Source organism: Frieseomelitta varia, unplaced genomic scaffold (genome assembly GCF_011392965.1).
Source record: "Frieseomelitta varia isolate USP_RPSP 00005682 unplaced genomic scaffold, Fvar_1.2 scaffold_277, whole genome shotgun sequence".
Lineage (NCBI taxonomy): Eukaryota > Metazoa > Arthropoda > Insecta > Hymenoptera > Apidae > Frieseomelitta > Frieseomelitta varia.
The window spans coordinates 62,056-89,297 of record NW_025110009.1 but is presented as its reverse complement, the minus strand read 5'-3'; the positions used below and the strand labels follow the sequence as shown (position 1 = coordinate 89,297).

General features: G+C 43.7%; 1 protein-coding gene across 2 annotated transcripts in view; it reads left to right on the top strand.

The window, feature by feature from the left end:
- LOC122529072 (T-box transcription factor TBX20-like) overlaps positions 1-22,383 on the top strand; it is a 66,162-nt gene extending 43,779 nt beyond the window's left edge. For both annotated transcript variants that reach the window (XM_043654855.1, XM_043654854.1), the window contains exons 4-6: positions 4,339-4,506; positions 5,213-5,289; positions 20,717-22,383. In XM_043654855.1, coding sequence (XP_043510790.1) covers positions 4,339-4,506; positions 5,213-5,289; positions 20,717-21,248 — 777 coding nt within the window. In that variant the 3' untranslated portion in view covers positions 21,249-22,383. The remainder of the gene's footprint in view (positions 1-4,338; positions 4,507-5,212; positions 5,290-20,716) is intronic.
- Positions 22,384-27,242: the final 4,859 nt, after the last annotated feature.

The window sequence follows — 27,242 nt, the reverse complement described above, 5'->3', positions numbered from 1 at the left end:
ACAGCCACTTCGCTTTTGCAAATACGTGTACCAATCAACGTTTACACTTCCGTCCGTATGTCACCGAGCGGTTGCCCGTTTTTAGCAGAATGATTACAATTACTGTGTGCAATTTTCGTGGGTAATTGTTGTAATTATTATGAACAGGTGTTGTGTACAGTCACTGTATTGATTATATATTATGATTATTGTTTCTAAATATTAATGTGGTAATAATAATATTACCACGTTAATACAACGTGTATAACATTTACAATATTGTATCGTGACGGTACAATAATTATTGTGTACGATTGTAACAATAATAAAACGTTCGATATCGTTTCGAACGAAATAATTATCACAACGTTAACACGATATGAAACAATTATTTCATTAATAATACAATAATTATTGTATACAGTTATTACGAACTCGTGACTTACGAACGGCATCGTGTACATACACATGTACCATATATGATATACTCGAAGTACAAGAACCGCGTTCGTTTCCTTCCTCCGAATGTTGCAACGCACGTCGGACTCGAACAAGACGCCGTTTCCTTGGCGCTCTGTTTGGACAAAGTGTTTGCAAACGCGTTCGACAATTTGACAAACACGGGCGACGATAATTCGACGCGGATAGGTGTCCGCGATGAAAATAGACAGGGCAAGCTAGTCACGTAAAGCAGCGCGTTGCGAAGGAGAAGGAAATGGTTGGTGGCCGACAACTCGGCGATATTAATTTCATGATATATACGTTATTGCGTTATAAAAATAAATTACGCGAGCGAGAGAACGAGCTGCCGCGGATTAAGTAACGAAACGTACCGAGGACATTTCCATCCGACGTGGTGCTCGTCCAACCGTTCGTTTCCCGACCGACAGCTATCGGTCGTCGACGTGTTTGTACCGTGCTTGGGCGAACGAGGAGAAAAACGACTATAAATCGCACATGTAACACCGCTATCAACGTACATTACATGGATGCCGCGTTGTTTGATAAATCGCTAGATGCAAATTACGCGGCAAGTCCGACGAGGAGAGAGTGGATTGGATTCGGTTCCTCGGCTGTAGTCGCGCGATTAGTGGTATAATCGGCGTGCACCGGCTGCTATTCACCGCGACAATTTCGATTTATCGGGGCGGCGATAAATGTAAGAGCGCATCCGTAGAAATACCTGGATGCATACCTAGGAACGTTCCAGCGGTTACGATAACGGTAACAACGATATCATGCGATAGAAATTGCTTTTCCGCAACAGAGGAGATATATACGTGCGTACGTATAACGCGATGCGATAACGTTACACATCGCATTAACATATCGTGGCGGAATAAAAAGTAGACGATTTTTATCCGCGGCAGACGCGTTAGCTCAACGTTGTAAGTATCGGCGATATCACTATGGCGTTGTGTAACTTTCAATATCGGTTGTTGACAATGTTATTGTGATCACATGATCACGTTGGGACGATGTTCATTCATTTGGATATTCAGTGCTTCTTCTCGCCTACTTTTAATTGGAATTTATAATTGAACCGAGAAAAATTAACTGTTATTAAATTCAATCCTCATAAGCAAAATTTCGTTTACTCACGAAAGAAGAAATGATTACTTAATCATATAACGCTTTACAATAGTTCATGATCTGAAAATATAACAGAGTGCATCATTCGGTATTTTTATATAATATAAAATATACTAATAAAATGATCAAAATATGGATAGTGGATACGTAATCTTAAATTTCATGTTACGCTGCATTATAGAGGATTAAGTTCGAGGCGATCGAGTGACGCACGATGCGCAGCAATACCGAAAATTAAGACGTTTACTTAATTATCGAACGACACGGTAACGCGTTTCGAGGATAGCTCGTCCCCTAAACGAGCGGTTTTCTTATTCGCGCTGCCTGGTGTAGTCGCTTGGCTTCGCGACGCGTCCAGTCAGAGAATGTCTCGGATGGCGCGTCAACGCGCGATGCCAGTCGCAGATATTGCAAATATATTTTCGCCGATAATCTCGCCGCTAATAAAAATCCCGTTTAATAACGAATTCTCGTGCAGTATACGATACTATAACGCAGCGTTTCTCGCTCTTATTGTTAATAAGATCATAGAGAGTACAGTGCTGCGATTTAACGTCCCTCATGTTGTCAACTTAATTCGTCTCTTGGTGTCAATCGACTCGAATCAACTTGGTAAAAATTCATACCTACAATGGTTAAATTTGCAGATTCTATTGTTGAGAGTAAATAGACAATTTCTGTTCAATTGCATGTATAAGATTCAACCGCGTAAATCTCGTTTTTACGTAGCGTTCAATTTTATATCATGATCTCATATTTTTCAGTTTCATCCAACGTTACGATGATTTGTTTCGATTTTTTACTTGTTTTGTATTTAAAATACAAAATACTCTACGTGTATCTTCGAAAAGATGGTGAATATATAATTAGAAGATAATACTCTAAACAGATGTTATTTGCAATAATCTGACGACAAAAAGTATTCTAAAGTAGAAAAATAGATGTCACAGATTTTCACCTCTGTACTTGTATCTCCGTTACAAAATAATATAATATTTTATAAAAAAAATATAAGAAGACAAGAGATAGAAGAAGATTAAGCGCGTGCCTTTCGTCGGTGCGGTTTTGAGAGAAAAAAAGAAGGACGTAGGAACGGAAGCAAGAAGACAAAGAAGGCGAGCCTTGCGATTTGAGTGCAGCGACCATGGAACTATCGATTAAACGAGATGGAGGGAAAGCGGACACGCGTAAACGTCCACGTAAGTGCACGATGGAAGAAGTTGACAACGCTCATGGAAACGGCAGACGTCGTACGTGGAAAATTCGAGCGAAGTCGTTCGCAATTGAAAGTAGTAATTGTGTCGAGAAAATGGCTGCAGCAAGTTCGATGTATCTAGAGCATTTCGCAGGCGCGCGTTGCGCGATATCTACGCGAGAAACTTATTTCGTCGTGGCACATTGTTTCAGACAGGAAATCGATACGCAACTTCTCCGGTTCTATCGGTTATAAACTCACGGCGTTCGCCGGGCTGACGTTAAAGCTCGCCACACGGAAATAATAGGCGATTTAACGTCGCTCGGAAAAGTTGAAATTACAAGCTGTACACTAGTGGATCATCGAGCGGTATATCTACCGTTAATGTTAACGCTAGAGATGGGATCGAGTACCTCGCAAGTAGAGCCGAACCTTCAGTCGTTAGATTCGAACACTTTGCAAGTGCTTTCAAGTATAAGTACTCGAATCTAAGCAAGATAATTTCAAATGTTTCGTTGGTACTTCTTAAAATGAAATCGATTTTAAGTAGATTCGAATTCTGGTGGATAAAGATGAGATTGAATATCTTACAAGTAAAACATGCAGCGAACATGTTCCTGTTTTTCTGTACGCGATTTTCGTTCGCATTAGGCGGGCCCATTGTATTGGTACAAATGCGCATGCGTTTGATGCGCGTACGTCTAATGCGCATGGGTCTGACGCGCATGCGCTTGACACTTTCAGTAACCTCACTAATGTATAATGGACAGCGACGCTTTTGTTTAACCTCTATTTCTTTTTGGGATTTCTCGGTACGTTTATAATGAAAAATGCATTGCAACTTAATTAACAAAGAAGACAATATTGAGAAGCAATTGGAAATACAGAAAATCGCCAAATGTTACAGGTAGATATTTAAATATATGTGAACACGTATAGTAAAAACCGTGTATTAAAAATGACAAATTATTGAATAACTCGGAATTATTGAATATTATTCTGATTTCGTTTACTATTTGTGTATATTTGTGAAGTAGGTAATTCTAGTATAAAATCAATACATTGCAAGTATATCGAAACATGTTTACTTTCGAATAGCATTCAAAATCCATGGAACGAAATTTTAAGTATCCATTTTGATTTGTATCGTAATTATACACTGTAAGCACTTGATGGAAAATAGCCAAATAATGTATTATTCATTCGTTCGAATTACTTTCGGCCAATAGGTACTTGTTGCGACAGATATATAGATGGCAAGTACAGGTTACGATTAGGAAATGAAAGTGCGTTCGCTGGATGTTCGTTGAAATCGTCGCGATGGTCGCGATATTATGTCCCGTTATCGGCTATTAGATAAGTAGTGATAAGTGAGCCAGGAAGATGACGGGCGCAGCGCGTGATCGCCGCATAAAACTTGGTCGGCCGTCGTCGCCTATTAACCGTTTGAAACGCGAACAGGATTTATACGACGCTTCCAGTTATTTCCGAGACGTTAATTAAGACTTGATAAATCATCGCGCGCAACCCGCCGCTCTCAGCGTTTTTTTCTTTTTCTCTTCTATTTTCAGATCGTTTTGAATTCGATGCACAGATACCAGCCGAGGATACATTTGGTACGCTGTCGACAAACGGACGACAACAATCTTCGTATAACCGATCTTCAGAAGGAGGAGCATAAAACGTTCGTATTCCCCGAGGCGATCTTCACCGCGGTGACTGCCTACCAGAATCAATTGGTGAGTATGAACATGTGCGTAATATGTACACTGCCGCTCGAAAGTATACGGACACGCCATTTTTATGCAATTGATGATATGTAACGCGTACACTCTTTTTGTCGACGTTTCTTAAAACATTCCTAGGTATATATATATATATATATATATATATATATATATATATATATATATATATGTACATATGCAATAATTTATTGTAAAATTGAACAAATTATTCAAGTTTCTTCAATAAATAAATGTTTCTCCGCCGTATTTAATACCGTAAAATTAAATGACAGTTTCACGGGGCTATTTTAGGGAGATTTATATAACGTAAAGAATTTATAGAATTTAAAGAAGCAATTTGTAAGCACGGCACATGCAAATGAGAAGGAGACACGAAATTATTATTCTCTAATACGTGGTACATTCATTAAAGACTGAAGATTTCATTTTTTTCAGATAAATAAATATAAGAAATGTGTCTACACAATTTTAAGAGCGGCAGTGTACTTACATAGCAATCGTGTACGCGCGAGACGTTCCACGATTCAATTGGAAAACTCGACTAATTTCGCAACACGCGCGGCTGCTTCTCCAACCGCAAAGTGAACGGCGGCCAACCTCTTCTTATCGCGAAATTAGTCGAGTTTCTTCGCGCTTGCGATCGCGAGCGATTTCAAATGCGAGCCGGCAATTAGGCAGCGCGCCGATAATGTTGCAGATAACCAAGCTGAAAATCGACAGCAACCCGTTCGCCAAAGGTTTCCGAGACTCGTCGAGGCTGACGGATTTCGATCGGTAAGTAGCAGCAACACACAGTCAAACCTGTGCTTACTTACGTTACTTTTGTTCGGCAATGCAAGCACGGCGGATCGATTCGTTTCGCGCATATTTCTCGAACCGCGGCCATGCGGTACGATATGCCGTGCCGAGCGAACGAACGAACGAACGAACGAACGAACGAGCGAGCAAGCAAGCAAGCGAGGCGATCATTACGCGCCATTATAACGTCGGCACCTTAATCATCGTGCCGGCCGAATTATCGCGCGATCTTTTAGATCTCGTTAAAAGTGGAAATTTATACAACGCTAAATGTCGAAGGAGAGGCACGTTTGATCCCGAATAAGCGTGCACACGAGCCGCTCGATTCCGAGTTATCCGCGATCATCTATCTACATGAATGACGATGCACCTGCTCTCGCGCTCGCTTGCTCGCTCGTCCCTCCTCTCGCCCTCGTCGCGTTCACATGCGGGGCGGATACATGCGTGACAGAAAAGAACTTTTTCACCGACAACAGCGTGCGCCGCGTCGAAGGATTATCGTTAACAGCGACAAAGTAACGTTCCAATAACCGGGCGTTGCCATTAATCTTGGCAGATGGACGCCGCCTCGTTATCAGACATTACGTTCGTTGGCAAACAAACGATCTCGATTAATTGCAATTTCCTCGCTGTTCTCTTCTCTCTCCCTGTCTGTCTGTCTGTCTGTCTGTCTGCCTGCCTGCCTGTCTTTCTCTCTCTCTCTCTTTCTCTGTTTCCTTTAGAGGAACGCTCGATACTCTCTCCCACACGATCGCAGCCACAGTTTCAAAATTGGCGGATTTTCCTCGAGAACTTTCCGACTTGGTGTCGGGATCGACGTGTCACTGGACCGGAAAACTTTTCTCGAAACGATTATTCGGTTCGTTTACGTTCGATTAACGAGTACGAACGACTTGCCTGAAACTACGCCCACTAAATCGATTAAACTCGGGTTCTGCCGATATCCGGGACGGACTCGCGAAACTGCCGCGTATAACATATACAACACTGTCTATACATTAGAGATTTTCATTTCCTGTACAGTAAACTTCAAATGTAATTTTTGATACGCGAATACGTATGTTCAAATGTACAACCTCGCTTGAAAGTCTTGGAACAAATACTATTTGCATTATGAATGTATCAAACAAAACTGAAACACATGCAACTGAAAAGTTTTATTACTTGTAATGCAATAAGTATTGGATATTGAAAATAAATGCAACTTTTGAACGGCATTGTGTGTACAATTGTCAAACGTGAAGTTTCGTTCATCTTCTTTCAACTACTAGAATCAAAAAAATTTCGATTTCGATTGAGGTTGCAATCTTTCAGATATATTTATATCCTGAAATCTACGGGATCCGTTGAATTCCAATTCTCTGTAACATCGTGCAACTTGAAAATTACATGTTCATATATCCATAGTTACACCTCATCAAGACTCACATCATTACAAAAACATCAAATGACTCGTAAAGGCAGTTGTCAGATTTTTAATTACAGTAAATAGCTACAATCAACTCTAATTAATCCAAAATTTCGTAGAAGGAGAAGATTATTAATTACCTACTCATGCAACGGAGAGAAACGAGATCATCACACTAAAAATTATCCACCTGTGACGTTTAAAGATTTACCATTTGTTTGTTCAAATTCGCATATTGAAAAGGATAATCAAATTGTTAATACTTTGCTCCAGCAAATGTCTCAACTATTAAGATCGTGAATCTGTTGAACATACACGCTTCACATACCATGCATGCATGTACATGGACTCTCAATTCCTTAATTCCTACATGTCGCGAGCACATCTAATGTAAATGTATCGGGCGCACGTCAGTATAATACCGGCTACTCGATAAAGTCGTCTTCCCTCCGTCGAATGCCCGTGGCTTTCGTCTCGCGAAATGCACTTACTTAGCTGCACTTGCATATTTATTTTTTTCCTCGCCTTGGCTGGCATCGCGTCGGATTGCATCGCATCGCGTGATATCGCATTGGATCGCATCGGATCGGCCAACGTGTCGCTACCGCCGTCTGCGGAACACCTGCTCCGGGGTTCGTGCAAACGACGCGATTAAATAATTTGTTCGCCCGTAATGGAGTAATAATTAAAAGATTTTAGGGTTGGCGGAATTGCGGCGATCTAATTAAAATAGTCGTTAGCGGTATTTTCGCCGCTGTAGATTTAACAGTATAACGGAGAATTTAAGTGTCAACAAAAGACACTTGTGTCGAAAGAATCAAGTTGCACGAAGTAAGAGGATGTTTTTAACACGGTGGGGAAGAAACGCGGGTTTCTTGACGAAGAAATGTTTGAACCTCTAAAAATTCTTTATTGTAGATTTACAAAATTTCTATTAATCATTATGATATTACGATATACGTCATTTTCATCATTTCGGAAGTTTCAGTGTTAGTGCATCAAAAAATCTTTCAATCAGTCGCATCTTCCCATCAGGTTGTGTAATAAATTCAAATGATTTTAAAATGACTTTAATGATTAATGTGTTGATGATTCTTTAGAAATGAATTAAATAACTTTGAAGGTTTCGTCCTTTTATCAAAAAGTCGTAGACACGTAACATGTGTATAACTAGGATTGATCTTTGAATTATGAATATTCAGTAAATTGAAGTGGTCGAACAATCGCAAGTACAATATTTTCTGCGGTAACAAACAATCTTTTAAATATTTCAAAATTATCAACTTCATTATATACTTTCAATTTCACATTTGTGCTTTAAATATTTATACTGTCCATTTCCTTTCTGTTTCTGCCATTAAATGATACAATTATTGATCAGATTAAGCAACTTCATCGTCTATACTACGTGCATCCTGAAAATCTTCGATATCCTAAAAAAAAATATAACATCGGGTGGCGAAATAGTAAATTTCGTTACACGAGCTAATATTTTTTGCGCTCCGTGACAGAGACTTTTGCGTGACGCGATTGCAACAATTGAAAATCCGCGGCTCGGAGGAAATCCCAGCGCGATCGACACGGCGAACAACGAACTTGAAAAGGTGTTTCCGAGGGATCCAGAGACGAGAATCGAAAAACGGGAACAAAGCGACGAAGGCTGGAGAGTCACGGAGTCACGAGAGAGCTCTATGCCTGTCAGGCGTCGTGGTTCTCTCGGGACGAACGTACGGTCGGGCGCGGCGCAGCGGTAATCACGTGCAAATCGGAGGCGTGTCGAGGCTCAACCGGAAAGTCCTTCACTCCGCTAATGCGTTCGACGCGATCTTCGACGCGCTTCCGAGAATGGAAGGGCGTGTTCCGAGCGTTTCGAAATTTTTCGTTAAACGTCAGAACCGGGGAGACGAGATCGGAGAGAGAAAAATCGGTCTCGGGCGATCTGTCGGACGATCTGTCGTGTCCCGTGGCGTGTTTCTCGAAACTCCGACGACTTTTCGTCGATCTTACGAATCGAATTCTTCCTGGAAAGAGAGAGAGAGAGAGAGAGAGAAAGGTGGACGAGATGCGTTATGCTTGGTCGATCAACCACGGTTTAATGACACGGCAGTTTGGTGAGGACGATCGTTTGAAAATCACAGTCCGGTCTAACGCGACCCTCCTCAAATCAGCACCTGCCTAACCGAGATCACGAAAAATCTTGCTTCGTCATTCGATCTCACGGGGCTTGTCAACTGTTGCCACTTTGTCCTCTCGAACGTAATTGAGAAAATGAAAGTTGCGATGATGTTACGACGTTTCGGTTGTTTCAGAAAATCGGAAATGTTTCTAAGATTGTTCCGTAGAAGAATACGTACGTATGTGTATATATTTGAAAATCAGTAAGAAGACTTAATTCATATTAAATTGCACGACATGGTTCGTATCGATAAAGAACAATATCCAAATATTAATTACACTTAGACTAATTTAGATAATTAAATCTTCAGTTGGAACAGATTGTAAACGACTTGATAAAGCCCCATTGTATTTAGTTATATGATTTTATCGAATCATTTGTGACTTGTACTATTCCGACCATAACATCTGGAAAAAAATCAGAAATTCGTCGCTGTTCTCAAACTATGTATCATCGCGTCTGACGCTCATACAGAGCCTAATCACCGCGGATGCCAGATTTATGTCGCTGTTAACAGAAGAATCGTCGTCAGTCAAGAAAGATTCGATGGAATCGTAAAACAGTCCGAAACATGAACAATCGTAAATCCTATTATCTCTGTGTCGCGCGTGCGCGCGCGATAAGAGAGGGCGTGCGTAAGATGGAAGAGAATGCTCGACTCGGCGCTGCGCGACGCGGCGCGACGTGGTGCAGCGGTTACGGCAGTCGTGTTCGGCTGCACGGATGCGGCTCTGGCGGCATCCAGAGTTAATGAGAGAGCGGCGGTACGGGGCAATACGGCGCATGCTCCCGCCCACTTCACGCCGCCGCTGATAGATAGATGCCCCTTCGGCCCTTTCGCCCTTCTTTCCTTCTCGCACCCTCGCTCTCACCCTCGTCCTCTCGTCCTCGACCGTTCTCACCGTCTCTCTCTCTCTCTTTCACTCTCGCGTTCTCACCCCTCGCTCCTCTCCCTTTTCCAATTCGTTCTTCCTCTTTCCCTCTTCTCTCCCCCGGCACCGAGGCCTCGATCCTCTTTCACCACGGCCAACCACCGCCGCCACCATCATCGGCGTGCTCGCGTTTCGCCTAAAAAAGGCCACCGAAATCGTTCTTATAAAGATATTACGGGTAACTGTGAAAATTTAAGGAACCATTTATAAAAACGCGCGTCCTGCTTCGACTCGTGCGTGCGGCTATCTCCTCTCGTCTCGTCTCGTCTCGTTCTCCCGTCTGACCTTGCCTCGCAGGTCCAAATTTACGGCCAGCTGCCGCGAGAAACTCGAAATTGCTCGAACGCCGCCAGAGAGAAACGTTCACGTGAAAAACGTTTCGAAACCACCTCCTCGCTCGCGAGCAAGGGGGATGATTTGTGGGCAACGCGTACTCTCACGTCTCCTGACGTTTCATCAAGATCCAAGGCAACACCCTGGCCAGGGATGAGCAACGTAGGAAAATCGAATTCGTCGTCGAAAGAGTAGCATCTCGAAGAAAGTATCGTCCATTGTTCGCCCATTGTTCTCGAGATTCCCGACGAAAGGGGGCGAAATCGACGTTGTTTGCCGAAAACGGAAAGCCGAAAGTGGAAAAGAAGCGAGGACGAAGAAGAAGAAGAAGAAGGAGGAGAAGGAGGAGGGTGAACGGTGTCGGCGAGGATGCCAACGAAGGAGGAGAGAAGGGAAAGAGAGCGATTCCACGTTCTTCACTCTGCTGGTTCCGGAGGGCAAGGAGGGCAGGGCATTCATCTATATTAGCTTCGAGAGCGGACGGCCTGTCATTACCGCTGCCGCTCTGGCCTTCTTCTTCCTCTTTTTCCTCTGGCAAACTCTTCGCTCTCTCTCCCTTTCTGTTTTGCGCGCGCGCTCTCCCCGTCTCTCTCTCTCTCTCTCTCTCTCTCTCTCTCTCTGTCGTGTTTCTTCCTCTTTCGAACATCACCCTGCTTCGTTCCTCCGTTTCGCGTTCACCGGCAGAACTAGCAGCATCACAACCCTCGGCAACTTGGACAGCTCTAACCGATACCCAAAGTCCTCCATCGCTCTGGCCCATTAGCCCGGCCGCATTACCAAACTGCCAGATGGGGACGGACGAGGACAGCGAGACGGATGCCGGAGCGAGCGCGACGCAGACGGAAGAAGAAAGGACCGAGGAAGAAGAAGCTTTCTTCGGTGGTCGGAGAACGCCGCGGAGCTAATAACCGCCGTTTAAAACGCAAAAACAAAGGTCTCGGCGGTGCATCATCGGGATTTTCGAGAGGAGGCCAAGCACCGGTATATCGGAACATTGCCACTGCCACTGACAGCGTCGACGCGGGAGTAAGATCGGGATGCAACCTGCATTATATCGTTTTTATAAACGATCGGTCACGCCAGCATCCGTCGAAAAGATGCGTACTGATGCGAGAGTTAAGCTACGTTTTTTCACCGGGTAGCTTGGATCGTTCTTAAGTTGTTCGTGGTTGTTCATAATTGCGTAAAGGCAGTATTAACGGAGTTGAAACGATTTCTGAAGTAACCGATGCGTTAGGCAACTATACGCAATTGAAACGAACGAGATTGTTTAATCACTTGCGCTGGCAACTGATTGCGGACCGTAACGAGTGACCAAACCGTATACAATAATTCGCTTTCTTTTCGAACACGTCGGATAAATTTGAACACGATTGATAAGTTTATCATTTGTTTTGCCTATTTTGTTTTACTTCTATATACTTAAAGCTGAGAAAATATTACAATTGTAAAGCAAGAGACGTGCGTGGCACGTCATTCGAGCGCAAGAGGTTAATGAGAAATGGTGGTCAGAGGTCGTTTCAACGTGGGTTGATCGTTGAAAGCGAAGCAACCGCAAACCGATAAATAAATTTATCATTTCTCACACATGAACATCATAAGTGATACTTACAAAATCTAATCTGATCTGATTGTTGTCGATGCTGCAGATTCAAGTCGCTTTTTGTACCCACCCTTAACTCACTCGCTCCGTTTTTCAAACAATTATCCCCTTTCGTCAACACGGAAAATAAATTCCAACTGCCAAACGATACGTGTGGAATCTCTTTACGAAAATAGCCACGACAATTTGTATTTGAACGATACGAGATCTCCGTTGCGAATGCAGCTTTACCAACGCTCGTGTGACTCCAGTTAATAGCATCCGTCGATACTGACGTCCGTCTATCATTTCAACGCCGGTGTGACTCCGGTCTAACTGGTACAAGAGGCGGTGTGAGAAACTGGAAAGAGAATAGAAGTGACAGAAGGGGAGAGACAGAGAGGATAAAGGAAGGTGGAGAAAACATTGGTCGAGTGTACTAGCTGCACCGACGCCGCGTATATACATCGGCTAGCTATCCAACGCGTCAGGGTCATTACCGGATCATTACCTTCCATATCTACCGTGCGACGACGATGATGGGCGGCCGGCTTGCGAGCACCGAGAGAGGAGTCGAAAGAGAGTGTCGGCCTCGCAGCGGTACGCGCGATCTTTTCGCTCTCGAGCTCGAAAGCGGCCAACAGAGACCACTCACACTCGCGAGCTACCCGCCGTACGCGGCTTCCACGTACGATCGTTAGGCACGCACACGTACACACGTCTCGTACCTGTGTGACTCACACAGGACCGCGCGCTGGATCGCGCGTCGGACCGCTCCGGCGGCAGCCGGGTAAATTACAGGCTCGACCGTATTTTGCGTTGTTTTGTTGTTTTTCAACGCGCCGAAAGGAAATGAGCGAGCAAACGCGTCACGCCACCCCGAACCTGCTAATTTCTATTCATATTTTATGGCTATTAATTTCTTCACTGTTACACTCGCTCTTTCTCTACCCATTTCACCCTTTCATTCTCCCCTTCGTTGCACTCTCTTTCTCTCTCTCTCTCTCTCTCTTTTTTTCTCTCTCTTTTTTTCTCTCGTTCCCTCTTTGCTCCGCTTCTCTGCCGACTTCTCTTCGAATCTTCTTACCAGTACGTATTCCAATCCCCTCCCCTCCCCCACCGCTGTCCTTTTCGTTTTTCCGCGCTGCTCTTTCCCGTTTCGCGATTGCATTCCCCTGCAGTGGAATTGGAGACGGACATTGGGGATTCTGACGCTGTCTGAGAGAAAGACACCGAACGATCGAGGACCGAGATCGTCTCCCTTTTCGGATCATTTTCGTTTATGAGATGCGTGCGATAGCAACCGAGGCGAGCAGAGAGAACGAAGCCGCGTTGCTCGATCAACTACCTTCGACCATCAGTGGGGTGTAACCTATTATTATCTACCACTTACCTAATGCCCTGTGTCAGCCTCGGGGTAGGCGGAGGAGAATAACAGGCTCCCCGGGTTCGATGGAATCCCCTCCGCGAGCGCGCGCGCGCGCACGCTCGCTAATATCGCGAGCTCCGTTAAAAAACGTCGAGGCGTTTTACGCGGCATTGGAAACACCGCTCTCGCGTCCACCGGAAACGATCCGTTCGGTCGGGCGTTCGTTTCGATCTTGCGCTGGCAACTGGCAACTTCGCGGACCATAACGAGCGACCGAACCGTCGTACAATAATTCGTCGCTTTCTTTTTCTTTTCAACTCGTCGATATCACGATATCACTGGATAGAAATTATTAAGAAGTAGACAAACTTGTCTCGTTCGTTTTGCCTGGGTTACATTTCAATGTAGTTAAAAACTGAGGAGATGTTGCAATTTGGGACAAAAAATTCTCGACGTGCGTGGCAAGAGGTTAAGCCGGGACTTCCGGCAAGCGTCAAACTTATGTACGCGTACGTTAGACGTATTATCTGTGCCGATACGATGGAGAAACTATGTTTCTGCACGGAAAAACGGGATCATGCTCTGTTTAGTAAGTCATATCGCTGTCACACACTGTTCATGTGACAAATCGTTCGTGTGTAACGTTCCTTGAATCGAAAGATGATACTTAATTGTAACGTCGTGCAACGTCAAATGAATTTATAGCTCTTTGTTAGTTGTCGGATTTTTCAATCAGACCTCAGTAGCTGCGATTAACCCTCTGTAATCAGAATTTCATTTACTTTGTAGGGGAAGAAGGTTATCTCGTACAGTGGGAAAGCACGTGTACATGATAAAAAAAAAATACAGGAGGATGCTTCGTTTAGGCAAAAATTTCTGACACTCGTCAAAAGTCGTCCATCGTTCTGTATCATTTTCTGAACTAAAACACTATCTATTGTCAATCGTTTCTCGCTGTTGTTCTCTAATTAATTGTCCGATTAAGCTGCAGTGTGCAGTTGAAACTAATTTTCACAAACTCAAAGATTGAAAGAAGCAAACATAACAAATAAAGGAGGAGATAATAAAAGTATGTCTGCTGTACAATGTATAAAGGATTTAAAAACTGTGATTAGCTCTATAGATTGAAACGACAGTTAAGAAACCTCGCTTGACAAACAAAATCCAGATAATAAAACTGGTTATCATCCGACCGACGAAATTAAATGTTACTTCAATCAGTTGATCAATTTGCCTTCCGACTACTTTGCATATTCCCAACAGGTGTATAAAAATGAAAATTGTCCATTAACGGACGTCAGGCGTGAGTGCAACGTTAAGAAAAAGAATCAGGTCTATCAGAAAATGCAAACACGTCTCGTTCAGTTCAAAAATCTCTGACGCGCACGTCAAAGCGGATACGTCCGACTCCTACGGGAAGTTCCACTTACGTCTCCTCGCAGGAGATTGCGTTTCATAGTGGATCGCGTTCACGCTCGTCACGAGCGAGAGGACTCGCGTGAGAAACTCGCGTCGTTCTGTCGCGTTGTCGTCGCGATTCGCCGAGCGAAAATGGCGAAACCGCGGGCGAAGCAGAAACAGACGGACCGCGGCGACCGAGTGAAATCTTTTGAGGAAAGGCAGAAGAGAGAAAGAGAAGAAAAGACAAAAGAAGGAACTAGATGCAGGGGAAACGGTCGACCACGCACGGCGGCGTCCTCGATCCAGCTGAGTGGAGGGAAAACCGATCGGAATATTCCAGCTCGTTGTTTATAGATCGGCCATGTTCGAAGGGCGTAGCCGCGGACGTAGTCGTGGACACTTTAATGGGTAACAGCGGTGGCCTCTAATTAGAACGTTTCGAGCGTAACCGTGCGCCATTACGGGGAAAACGCAGACTCGTCAGATCGACGAGGAATATTTATTGCTTGGTGTAACAATTACAGGAGGGCCGGCATAGCAGGACGAATAGTAATAGGCGACCGCCTTGAGCCTCTCTGTCTCCCTCTCTCTCTCTCTCTCTCTTTCGTTTTGGCCGTAATTAGGGCTTTTATTGTCTGTACATAAGGAAGCTTTATGAAAACATTAAGGATATAATTCAAGGCCGGGAGGCTACAACGCGTTGTGAATTGCAACCAGGGTTAATGCGTATAGAGACTATCTGCCGCGTCATTTCCGCTTCGCGTACACAGGTGCAACACTAGCACGCGCGCAGCTACCTATAGTAGATAGTACAGCGAAGAGCATAGCCGAACCAATAACGACGAGAAATTGTTCAAAACTGTTGTAAATTCTTTCATCTCAAAACGTGGGAGTCTCTGTCCCGATGTACTGAAGCTTCATTCTCGAAAAATCGTAGAAATACATCGGAGAAGTCTTTGTTTTTAACGACAATGTTGCGAAATAATAACGTTAAGATTTGTTTGAAAGGATATTCTTCCAACAGGAGGAGGAAATCGTTCCGCGAGCTAGTTTCGAATTTCGTTGAATCTTTCGTGCCAGCGTTCCTAAAATTGCAGAGAGGAATGAGCTTTCTATCCAGAAAATTAGGACACTGGCGGACTTCTCGAAATATAGAGACTTCACTGTTGCGCGGTGGCCACCGGAGACGCGTCCGACCCACCCGCGTTGATCCCGAAGAAAACGGATCTTTGTCGCGATGAACGCGGGGGCACGCAGTTCGGTAGGCTGCGTCGAGTGGTCGAAAGAAAACCTGACACCGGGGCGGCAGCTCGCCGGATAATTTCACCCGCGGCCTCCTCGACGATGATACCTCTCCTATCGATCATCCGCTGGTTCCTCGAAAACCCTGAGAAACCACCGACGCGTCTGGAGATTCTCTTTCACTCTCTCGAGACTGCGTCGTTTGCCTCTGGATCCGTCTATCTTCTATTTTTTTTCGATCTGATCGAGTCGCTAATCCCGCTGAGACTTGTCCGATCTCTCGTCGATCTCGTTCGAGCCTGTTTCTCTGAATCTTCGTTCAGATTGACGGAAATAGCTTATTCACAAGCTTAGAAATTGGTCCTGTACCGGCACTAAAAGGGGGCAACAATCTCGCTACGTGTAAACGATCGAATTGAAATTGAAAACGCGACGATGGAGAATGGGAGAACGGAAAGAACCGAGTGCATATGAGAAAAAAAAAAAAAAAGACAGAAGAGAGAAGAAGGAAAGAGAGAGAGAGAGAGAGAGAGAAAAATGGGCGAAGCGAGAGAACGCCAGAAGGAGATGTGAAAAGGGTGAAGGAGGAACAATGACTCCGGTTCGTTCGCGCGTCTCGGTTACCAGCCGACCTGCGTATATACCCCTTGGCTTAGCGCGTAACGCGACACCGAAGGACGCGGAGGAACCGGGAGAAAGAGGCGCGTTCGTCGGATCTGGAAATGCTGGAATTCTGGACCACCCCGTGGCGAGACGATCCACCGGTCATAATACCGGCGAAATTTTCGAGCCTAGCTTTTGCCACTGTTGCGTCGCGCGGTCGGCCGTCGAGAGGGTTTCTCTCACCTCTCACGAAACAGGGAGCGAGACACGGAAGAAGGAAGAAGGAAAGGAGGGACGAGACGAAGGAAGGAAAGAGGAAGAAGGGACGAAACGAGTCCCGAGCTCAAAAAAAGGCGAAGGATTAGGGGGAGGGGACCCGGGGCTAATCGCCGTCCGCTCGAACGTGCCGGACCACACACGGCCGCGCAACGACGTCCACGGCCATTCCTCTTCTCGTTCCTTTGAAATATCGCTGTCAAACGGCCGAACTCTATTAGTCGTCACGTACGACTCGACTCGGCGCGGGCCGCGGCTCTCGCGAGCGTTTTCAGCCTCTCGACGCCGAAGGCGAGAACCGGCGAAGCGAAACGACGGAGGACGTCGAAAAAAATGTGGTACTGGCGCGCCACCTAGTTTTCTTCTCGCTAGAGAGCTTATTCTAGGGGCGAAAGGAAGAGAAAAATGTTACAATGAACAGGAGATATAAACAAATAATGATAAATAGTTATTCACTATTTTTAAAGTCTCGTTTCAAAATGATGTCCCTCTGCTTGGATACGCAAGCTTTGACATCGATGAAAAACTGAATTTATCTTGTTGCATTTCAATAGCTGCATTTTTAATACGCTGCACAGGATCTTCACGTGAAGTCACTTTGGTCGAGAAAAGCTTTTGTTTAAAGCATAGGTAAAAGTCGAGCGGTGTAAGAAAAGGAATGACTGAAATACTTAGTATCTATTTTTGATTGTATCTCTGTAATAAAGCGTTAATTCACATAACACATTTCCTTCTTCTTTTGGTTCGTAGAATAAGCTCCCGCAGTTTGGCGGGGAAAACTCGGGACACCGTGTATATTCGTGAAAGCAAATGATACATTAACGAAATCTGTTTCCCCGCTCTGTATTTTCTTTGTATTATTCGTAAAGTAGATTTAACAATCGGTAATTCTTGAAATATTGGGCGTGGATGTGTACAGTACATTGAATGTTATTACCGAGACGCAATTTCCCAGAAAGATACGAAACGGAAATGTAAATATCGTCAGCGAGGCGAACAAGTACGGGCAAGTCGAATATTTACGCTCGTCAGTTGTACAGAAGCTATCGAAAGCGTAACATTCGTGCGATATATAGTCAGTTAAGTGCGCGTTAAACAGTGATAATAAATTTTTGACGATACGTTTCGCGAAAGCAAATGATACGTTAACGAAATCTGTTCCCGTAAATACATACTCCGGGATGAAAAGATAACATACTCTGTATTCTTTTTATATTGTGCATGAGAATACGTGGATTATTACATCAGTATATTCTTGGAATATTGGGCGTGGATGTATGTGTGATATGTTGATTCGCGAGACGATACAAATGTGAAATTCTCAGAATGATGCAAACGGAAATGTGCGATCGCGAGGCGAATATTTGCGATCGTCATAACGTATTCACGCTTCAGTCGTGCAATAGTTATCGAAAGCTGTCGAATTCGCGCAAAATACAGCCAGTTAACTGCCCATTAAATAGTGATAATAAATTTGTAAAAATGGATCGCGGATAAAACTGAGATCTGATATTGAAACGCGATATCGAAATTAAACGAGGAATTATTATTCTGTGACAAAAATAGCCAGAACGGTTAATAGAAGTGGCAAAGTGATCATGAATTTACTAAAAAGTTACGATAATCACGGAAGAAGAAAAAGATAGACAACCGCAGTGTTTGACAGTTCCGGATAAACGTGCTGTAAATATGTAGCATCAAATTCAAGCTCGACTGCGAGATAAATTGCAGAGAAAATCTGGTGTTACGACAAGCGTCGACGTCTTTTAAAGAATCGTCAACATCTGAAACGACGAAAGCCTTAATTAAAGCAAGAGGAGCAGCAACTTTTGAGTCGTCGAACCATGGGAGGCGGCGGTTATAATGAGGTGGTACTGATTACTACGGTAAGAAATGGAAATAAAATTTATTGAAACGATCGACGAACAAATTGACACGTGTGCGAGACGAATTGCCGGGCATAAGTGCATTTTTCAACGTGATAACACGGCCGTGCACACCGTGAAAGCAATGAAACTATCATAGAAAATTGGGGGGAATCATATTACACGACGATCAGTAATTTTATATTATCGAAATATACGTTACATCGATTCCTCCCTAATTTCTTTAAAGTCTCAATCCTCGAAAGTTTCGCAAAATGAAAGAAAAAGAAGAAACAACTGGGCACCGGATCGACTAAAGCCGAAACGTCGTCGTTCTGTTGTCCGCGAGGGTCACAATGAAGTCTTAATCACCGTCGATAGTCTCGGCGATAATCGTATGGTGTTTACGTACCACTCCCGCGCGCGCACGCGTAATCACGAAAGTAGGAAATGACGATGCAACGTGTGCACGACTTCGCAATGATACCGACCATTAATTACCGGCGAATATCACGCAAACGCCAAGCGAAGGAGACGCCAGCCGTTTTTGATCCGCGGCCAGCCAATAATTCGCTCGTTAGCGTCCTGCCAATATCGACGACCGATCGTTCCGAGCGTTACAATCGGCCGTAATTAACCCTAATTAAGCTCTCGTCTAATGCACGAAATCATCCATCACTTCTCTCCGCGTACCGCCGCGCGGACGTCAATGAGAAAACGTCGTCTTAATTATCCGGCGGGACGCTGGATCTTCTCGCTCTTCCATCCGCTTATCTCGTTTTCGTTTCTCTCTTTATCCGCGTGAAATCTCATCGATTCATTCACCTCTAAATGCCGCTTAATGCCGATAACGTCGATCGGTTAATCACGCGAACGCGGCGCCTCCTCGTTTCGTCTCCTCTTCTATCCCCTTTTCCCTTCTCGTTCGTTCGATCGAACTGCGGTCTCTTGCGTTTCCATCGCGAAAACTTCTCCACCAATGGCAAAATCCTAGCTTTAGCGAATACGAGAGAGAGAGAGATTTCGAAATTTCCTAGAATTCTTTATGATTCTTCGATTTATCTCCGTTGAAACTACTGATCCTTTCTTCTCTACGTTTTTTACTCAACTCGTTTCTATTTCTTTAAATATTCGTTTGGAGACAGTGTGATACTGAGAACATGATTTTGTAGAAGTGGAAAATTTAAGAGTAAGACAACGGATAATCGAGATCTCAATCAATGATTCAACTAGTACTACTACTGGTCTTTTCTTCTCTACGTTTTTTACTCAACTCGTTTCTATTTCTTTAAATATTCGTTTGGAGACAGTGTGATACTGAGAACATGATTTTGTAGAAATGGAAAGCTTAACAGTAAGACAACGGATAATCGAGATCTCAATTAATGATTCAACTAACACGCGAGATTTATACAGTTCGCTGATGGAATATTTAAAGGGCAATGAAAGCGCATTTTTTTACTTCGTAGCATTATTCTTTGTATTTGAAATAATTTTGTCGATGATGTTCAATCTCGTTTTAATTCTAAGACGAATTATAAGGATAAAGACGTCGGTCATCAGTTTCCACAGTCAACATGTCGATCATAATAATCCTGGGTCGATTAACCCATTAAGAATTAAAAATTCAATTCATTTGCAATTTTTTCCAATTAATCACATTGTGAATTTCTATTTTTAATATTGGAAGATTACGAAAAGAAACTCCAAGGCTTTTAATATTTCTCCATCGTTGTGTCTTCGTCTGGATTCTGTAATCCTATGACATTGAAAGATACGGAGGCCAGAAAGAAAAAAAAAAAAGATGACACGAGAATTGTAAAACGAAATTACATTCAATAAGAACAATTAATGTTATCAAGAATGTTATACTGCTGTGTTAATTCAAACAGGCGTATCCAAAAGACGGTTTCACAAACGACTTTGGAAAAAAGATTTTCAACATGTAGCAATCGATTTCACATACCTACGTCCGAAGTATAAACTACCATACACTATCAGTTCCAATGAACGATTTTTGTAAAACTCAGTCTTTAATGACTTAAGTGAAAGTTGAACGCCAGTATAATTTTTACACATCCACGTCATACACACGGGCAATTTTAAAACGTTACTCGCAACACTATCATTCCGTTTGTAATAGAATATTTAATTCTTAATCGAGGCCACCATTGCATCTCTACTAATTTCCTCCATGTAATTTCCTCTGTTTCCAGAGATCCAATGGAACTAATGGAACAACAGCTGGTGAGATGCGGCGTGGCGCCAGTCAGATTGTACGAACACCTCGCGATGTCGTCCCCGGCCGCGGCAGCGGCAGCAGCGGCTGCCGCGGCGGCCGCTGCTGCCCTCGGTGCTCAACAGCATCATCCGCAGTCCCAACAGCAGCAACAGCAGCAGCAACAGCAGCAACAGCAACAGCAACAACAGTCCCAACACGAAAGTTCGGCGCACGCGTTGCCACCGTGGATCGCGCCATCCACGGCGCTCCTCTATGGTCAATCGCATTCTGGAACGAGATCAGCCGCTGGTGCAACGTCCCCGTATCCAACCGCGGCAGCCACCGCGCCTTTTCCTTATCCTGCGGCTCTGCCATGGCCCTGGCAACCACCACCTCCCGTCGCCATGATCTCGCGAAGATCTTCGCCTCCCACTGCAACGGCAGCCGCCTCCCTCAGGTACACTCCTTACCCTCCACCAGCGAGCACACCGCCGCCCCTAAGGGCTCGTCCATCCACCCCCAATTAGCGATCCACCTAATCGGACGCTTGCCCTTAACGCTTGACTGGGTGTCACAGGAACGTGTAACTTTGAGTTTGATCGAACCAATTTCGATTAATCAGTCTGTAGACCGCGGATTTTTATGGGGGTTTTTTTTTTTGTATAGTTTTGCAAGTACAGTTAAGCCCCGTTTAGAAAAGGGGGTTTGTACTGGATTCTTGAACACGGTCTCTGACGAGATTTGTTGTTAAGCGTCGGACGTATTAAATGAAATCACATGGTTCGAAGAATATTTGGTTTGCCTGCTATGTATAAATGTTGTATAGTGGATAATCTGTTTCGGATGTTTTGTTTAATTTTTTTGTATAGAAATCTGCCGTCTACTAATCTCTATCAGAGGGGAAAAAAAGAATAGAATACAGTATGAAATTAAATACCTTTTTTATGTAATACGATACAAATTAGTCATCTGTGACCCCACGATATCGATTTAAGGATCAACGATATCGACGCGTTTACTCTTTATACTTGTTCTATCTGGATCGTGTCGAAATGATTTAGGTAGTGAACGAAAGGTGTGTGGTAGACGCGGTACAGCCAAAGAAGAAATCCTCGAGCCAAGGTTTTTCGTGTTAATTGACGGATATATTCGTCGAAGGAACCGCCCCTCCGTTACGAGACCTAACGATTCGCGTAGACGCGATTTCATGGGTGATCGTAGAGGGAGGATTTGGTCGATATGTACAGAATACGAGCGTCACGAAGTTCGGTTTTTCTCCGACCAAGGTGAGGAGGCACTCCGAAATCGTTGAAGCTTCGTCCAGTGTGTTATTTAAGTACGCGAATATGGTGAAGCGGTAAAGAACGAGCGGTAAAAGTTGGATCGGTGTATTAAAAAGAGTATTATTTACAGCAGAATTAGGGATAACAAATCATTTTCTGTTACTTTCATTTGAAAAACTCACTTAGGAAGGGTGTGACTTTATCTTACAAATGAAGAAATCGGACAAGTCATTTAAGCAAATAATCATTTTTAGTTGACTCGAGTTAATTCGTTTAAATGACAAATAATTTCAGCAAAAGGTGAATCTCGCACCGACAGAATCAGGTTTGAGTAATTATTTAATTGTTTACGGTAACAAATGTAAAATACGAAACGAAAGAAAAAAATTATTTGTTTTATTATATATATTTTATTATATATAAATGTATATTTTACACACTATTGTATATATTATTTTTATTAATATATATTATATTTATTATTTTATTTTATTAATTTAAATAAGAGACTGTCTCTTGACGATCTTATCGTTATCTTAATTGACTATTAAATTCGTTGAAATGAAGCGCGAGATGAAGTACGCATCCAGAACCAGAAACAATTTAAGAAATTATTTCTACAAGTATGATGAAATGTTAGTTTAGATTTGTTAGCCAAGATTATCATCGCGACAACATCGAGTCGGACAAACTGTTGAAAACAATCATTCCCCAGACATTTTCTCTCGCTGCTCACCGTTTCACTTTATTCGTTACCCTAAGTTAGTTTTAGAAAAATGGTTCGTACTCGTTTGCTCTCTGTGTGCGCGTAATATAACCGTAGACTCTCCGGTCTTTAAATTTCGGGAAGCAAGAGGATTTCCATTGACTTGGCAGTCAGGTAGAGTGTCTACTCTATTCCTCTTTCTTCCTTTCTGATTATTCCAATATCAGACTTGTAAATAAGCGAGAGAGCCGATTATGCCGAGTCAGGAACGGGGAGGGAAGGAAGAAACGAACGGCGAAGGAATAAAGACTCGGTTGTAGCTGTAATATATACCACGATAGTATTAACGCGTGTTTCCTCGAGACATAAGAATCGGTCTTTGTACATAAGAATCTTTTATGGTAGCGAGTAGCGTAAACGGCGTATTCACGATGTAGCACGGATAGAAATAAACAAATTTTCATTAATACACCCTACTCTTCTACTTTCTCGTAGCCAGAGACGTATGGTGTCGCGTTGATTTCCTTTTGAAACAACGTGACGGCCGATATACGTACATACGTCACCGCAAGACGAAAGGAACATACACGGTTTCTTGTTGGTTTAGTACGAGACTCGTTCTGCAATGAAGATCATTATCGTTCTCAATTAAGAGCACATTTATCAAAATCGTAATACGTGTTTTAAAAGTAACATACTGTATTTGCAATCTACTTAGAAAGTACAGGAGGAAAGATATTCGGTTCCCTCGTGGTAAAATGAAAAGTGCAACGGATAGGGAAATGAGTTCCCAATACGAGGCTTGGTTTACTAGTTTCTTTAACCAAATGTTTTTCTTGAGCGTATAAAATCCGTCTTCTGATCTTTGTCCCATTATTTTCATCTTTCTTATAATATATTGCACCAGGTTCGCAATGAGAATTTTTAACACGCAACTTCGAGGCTAAATCTTCATTATTTAAGCGTGTCTTCGTTGTTTATACTCAATGTTATGCAACATATTAGACGTATGTGTATGTTACATACCTCGTAGCATGTGTTATACAACGATATTTACGAACGTCGTCGTACACCTACCGTTTCGACGTCATTCACAATTTAATCGAACCACTTCTTTTTCCCCTTTGTCCTTCGCGAGTATAATGAACATCGATTTCATTTCAAAACGAATCTTGCGCATCTCAGCGATATATTTACCAGCGAGTTTCGTTAGTTTTCGTTATAGAGATAATGTTGAGGAGTGGTCTCGTATTAAACAACTTTAGCCTGCAAAACGAATCGCGAGCGTGGGTCGGAGGAAAGTCGTCCGGAACTGAATCCTCGGAAAAGGGGGGCTGTTTCCCGAGGCGCGTTGCTCATCGAGTGGCTCGTCACGCCAGCCAGGCTTCATCGCACCTTTAACTGCCGTGTAATACCTATCTGAAATTAAATAAATTCATTTCACGGCCTGTCAACGAGCAATTATTTTTAGATGCAGCCACTTTAAGGCCGATTCGTTCCGTGACTAACACCTCCGCGACTCACGGCCACGACTCGGCCACGAACGAACCCAGAAGCACGCCTCGAGACTCGCGTGTTCCTTTGCCGCGATCGTGTCCCACTCGCAAATAACCATCGTCTAGCTCCGGCGTAATTTACGTACCACGAGGAGCCTACAACCGTTACGTTTCGGAAACCGTGCATGTGTGGAGGGGTATAAAATAAATCTCGTGTCTTTAAATATCGGTCGTTTGATCATCAATGCCGCAGCCGGCATACGATTTCTCGGACGTTGGCTTTTGAACATTTTAGGTAATTTAATAGGTAACGTAAATAGGGAACGTTTCTGGCAAATTTTTCTTTACGGATTTGCGTTTGTTACGCGTGTTTCACGTGTGCATATTTGTGAGAAAAATTCGCAGAGTATGAGTAAACGTGATGTGAAACGAGTCCCGTTGCGTCGGTCGATTTATTTATTTATTTATTTATTTTTTTCACTTATTCATCAGAGATTTACTAGCAAATGTCTCGTGTTACAGACAGCTGCGAAATATATCTACACGATAAGTGTGCGACGTTGGAAGGCAATGAGAATCAGGAAATAATTCAAAACCGAAAGCAGTACAAAGCAGTACGTAATTTCAGTATTATCGGACGTCTACATTTGAAAGATCAGAGTAATCCGATTCGCAGTTTGATCGTCGAGTCGAGGAAGCCAAGCTCATCATTAAAAATTTCCGTTTTAATTTCCGCTACAATAAAACTTGTAAGCTACCCTTGCTGTTATTAAAAAGGAACTCTCTGCAGGTAAGAGGGTTAACTTAACGAACAAACGCCGTCAGAATGGTAAAAGCGGCGACCGGTGTACGTGGCAAAGGTAGCGCGTTCCTCGTGGGAAAAGCCGATCTCGGCTTGTTCCGCATAATCGACGGAACATCCGGCGAGTGTGCAGCGGCGTATCGCGCGGAATCATCGGACGACACGAAGTGTATCGTGTATCGGAGCCGCGCGCCGTGCCACAATCGAACAGCTCGGCGGCGGCGGCGGCGGCGGCGGCGGCGGCGGCGGCGGCGGCGGTGGTGCTCGAGCGCGCTGCAAGATAAGAGAGAAGGGAAAAAAGAAGAAAAAGGAAGGTTTCACCGGGGCGCGAAAGCGATCGTGTGTTGCGTCGTGATGGGTGGAGCGAGGTGAAAGAAACAGAGAGGCGGCTCCCAAGCTTGTAATTATGTTGATACGAATGATCTGCGGCGAGCCGCAAACCGACCAGGAGACGAGGGACGAAGAGAAGCGCGAAGGAAGAAACGGAGGAGAGAGAAGATGCGGAGAGAGCAGCACAGGGTGGCGGAGAGCACGAATGGAACGGGGGGTGGAGGAGAAGAAGGAAGAGAACGTTGAGAATGGGGGAAGGGAGATGAAGCCTCTAGCGGTGTTCACTCTTCTGCTAGTCTCTCTCTCTCTCTCTCTCTCTCTCTTTTTCTCTCTACGTGGACGTTTATCCATGTTGCTCCTCTCCAAGAAGGAACTCTGGATCGTGTGGACCTCGTTCTTTCAGCCAGACGGTTGCCTGCCTGTATATACACCGACCATACGCGTTGCTCATCCCCACGCAACGAGTAAACGGCCTTTAGGACCGTGGCGAAACCAGTTTAAGTAGTTAAGCGTAGATGTAATTGATTTCCATTTTACGAGGCTCTCGGGGAAGATGCTCCACCCGCCACTGCCATCACCACCACCACCACCACCACCACCACCACCAATACCACTTTCGACTAACGCTGCCACCGCTATTGCCGCCGCCGCCGTCATAACCACCCCCACTCGCGCAGCCGTGAACCGAGTTTGGTTCTTCCACGTTGGAACATATATCGACGCGCGTTAAGGATTTCCTATGTCAAGTGTCAGATGCATTTAGTGTGAAGTAACAAATATCGTCACGAGTGACCGAGAGATGTGCAAGAAGAAGATTAAATGATCGCAACAGTAATCCGAAATTAGAAGAGAAGGAAGAATTTAATTCTTGGAATTGATCAGCGAGATTCAAGAAGAAATCCAAGTGATTTAAGTGAACTGAGATAATTTGATGTAACTATCTGTCCCTTAATGTGTTGTTCGTTTAAAAGAATACTTCTTTTTACGTTTGCAAGTTCTTCCGCGCAAGGGTGGGCCAGTTTTCTCTGGTATTAACTTCTTACCCCCTGTTAACTCAGTTTACCGACTACATACATTTAACGACTTTCGTTTTTGTATCTATGCATCCCCCTGTGTATCAAAGAAACTAAAGTCCCGAACTTTAATCGTAATTTGCGAGGTAGCCGCAGTAGCTAGGTCATAACCACCTCCACTCGCGCAGCCGTGAACCGAGTTTGGTTCTTCCACGTTGGAACATATATCAACGCGCGTTAAGGATTTTCTATGTCAAGTGTCAGATGCATTTAATGTAAAATAACACTATCGTCACGAGTGACTGAGAGATGTGCAAGAAGAATAATCACAGTAATCCGAAATTAGAAAAGAAGGAAGAATTTGAGTCTTGGAATTGATCGCTAGAGTCTAGAAGATATCCAAGTGATTTAAGTGAACTGAGATAATTTGATGTAACTATCTGTCTTGAATGAATACTCCTTTTTACGTTTGCAAGTTCCTCCGCGCAAATTCATGCGCAAGGGTGGCGGTCAGTTCTCCTTGGTATTAACTTCTTACCCCCTGTTAACTCAGTTTACCGATTACATACATTTAACGACTTTCGTTTTTGTATCTATGCATCCCCCTGTGTATCAAAGAATCTAAATCCCCGACTTTTAATCGTAATTTGCAAGATAGCCGCAGTAGCTAGGTCATAACCACCCCTACTCGCGCAGCCGTGAACCGAGTTTGGTTCTGCCACGTTCTTATCCTTGGAACATACATCGACGCGCGTTAAGAATTTTCTACGTCAAGTGTGTCAGATGGATTTGGTGTGAAATAACAAATATCGTCTATAGAGATAATTCACGAGTGACCGAGAGATGTGCAAGAAGAAGATTGAATAATCACAGTAATCCGAAATTAGAAAA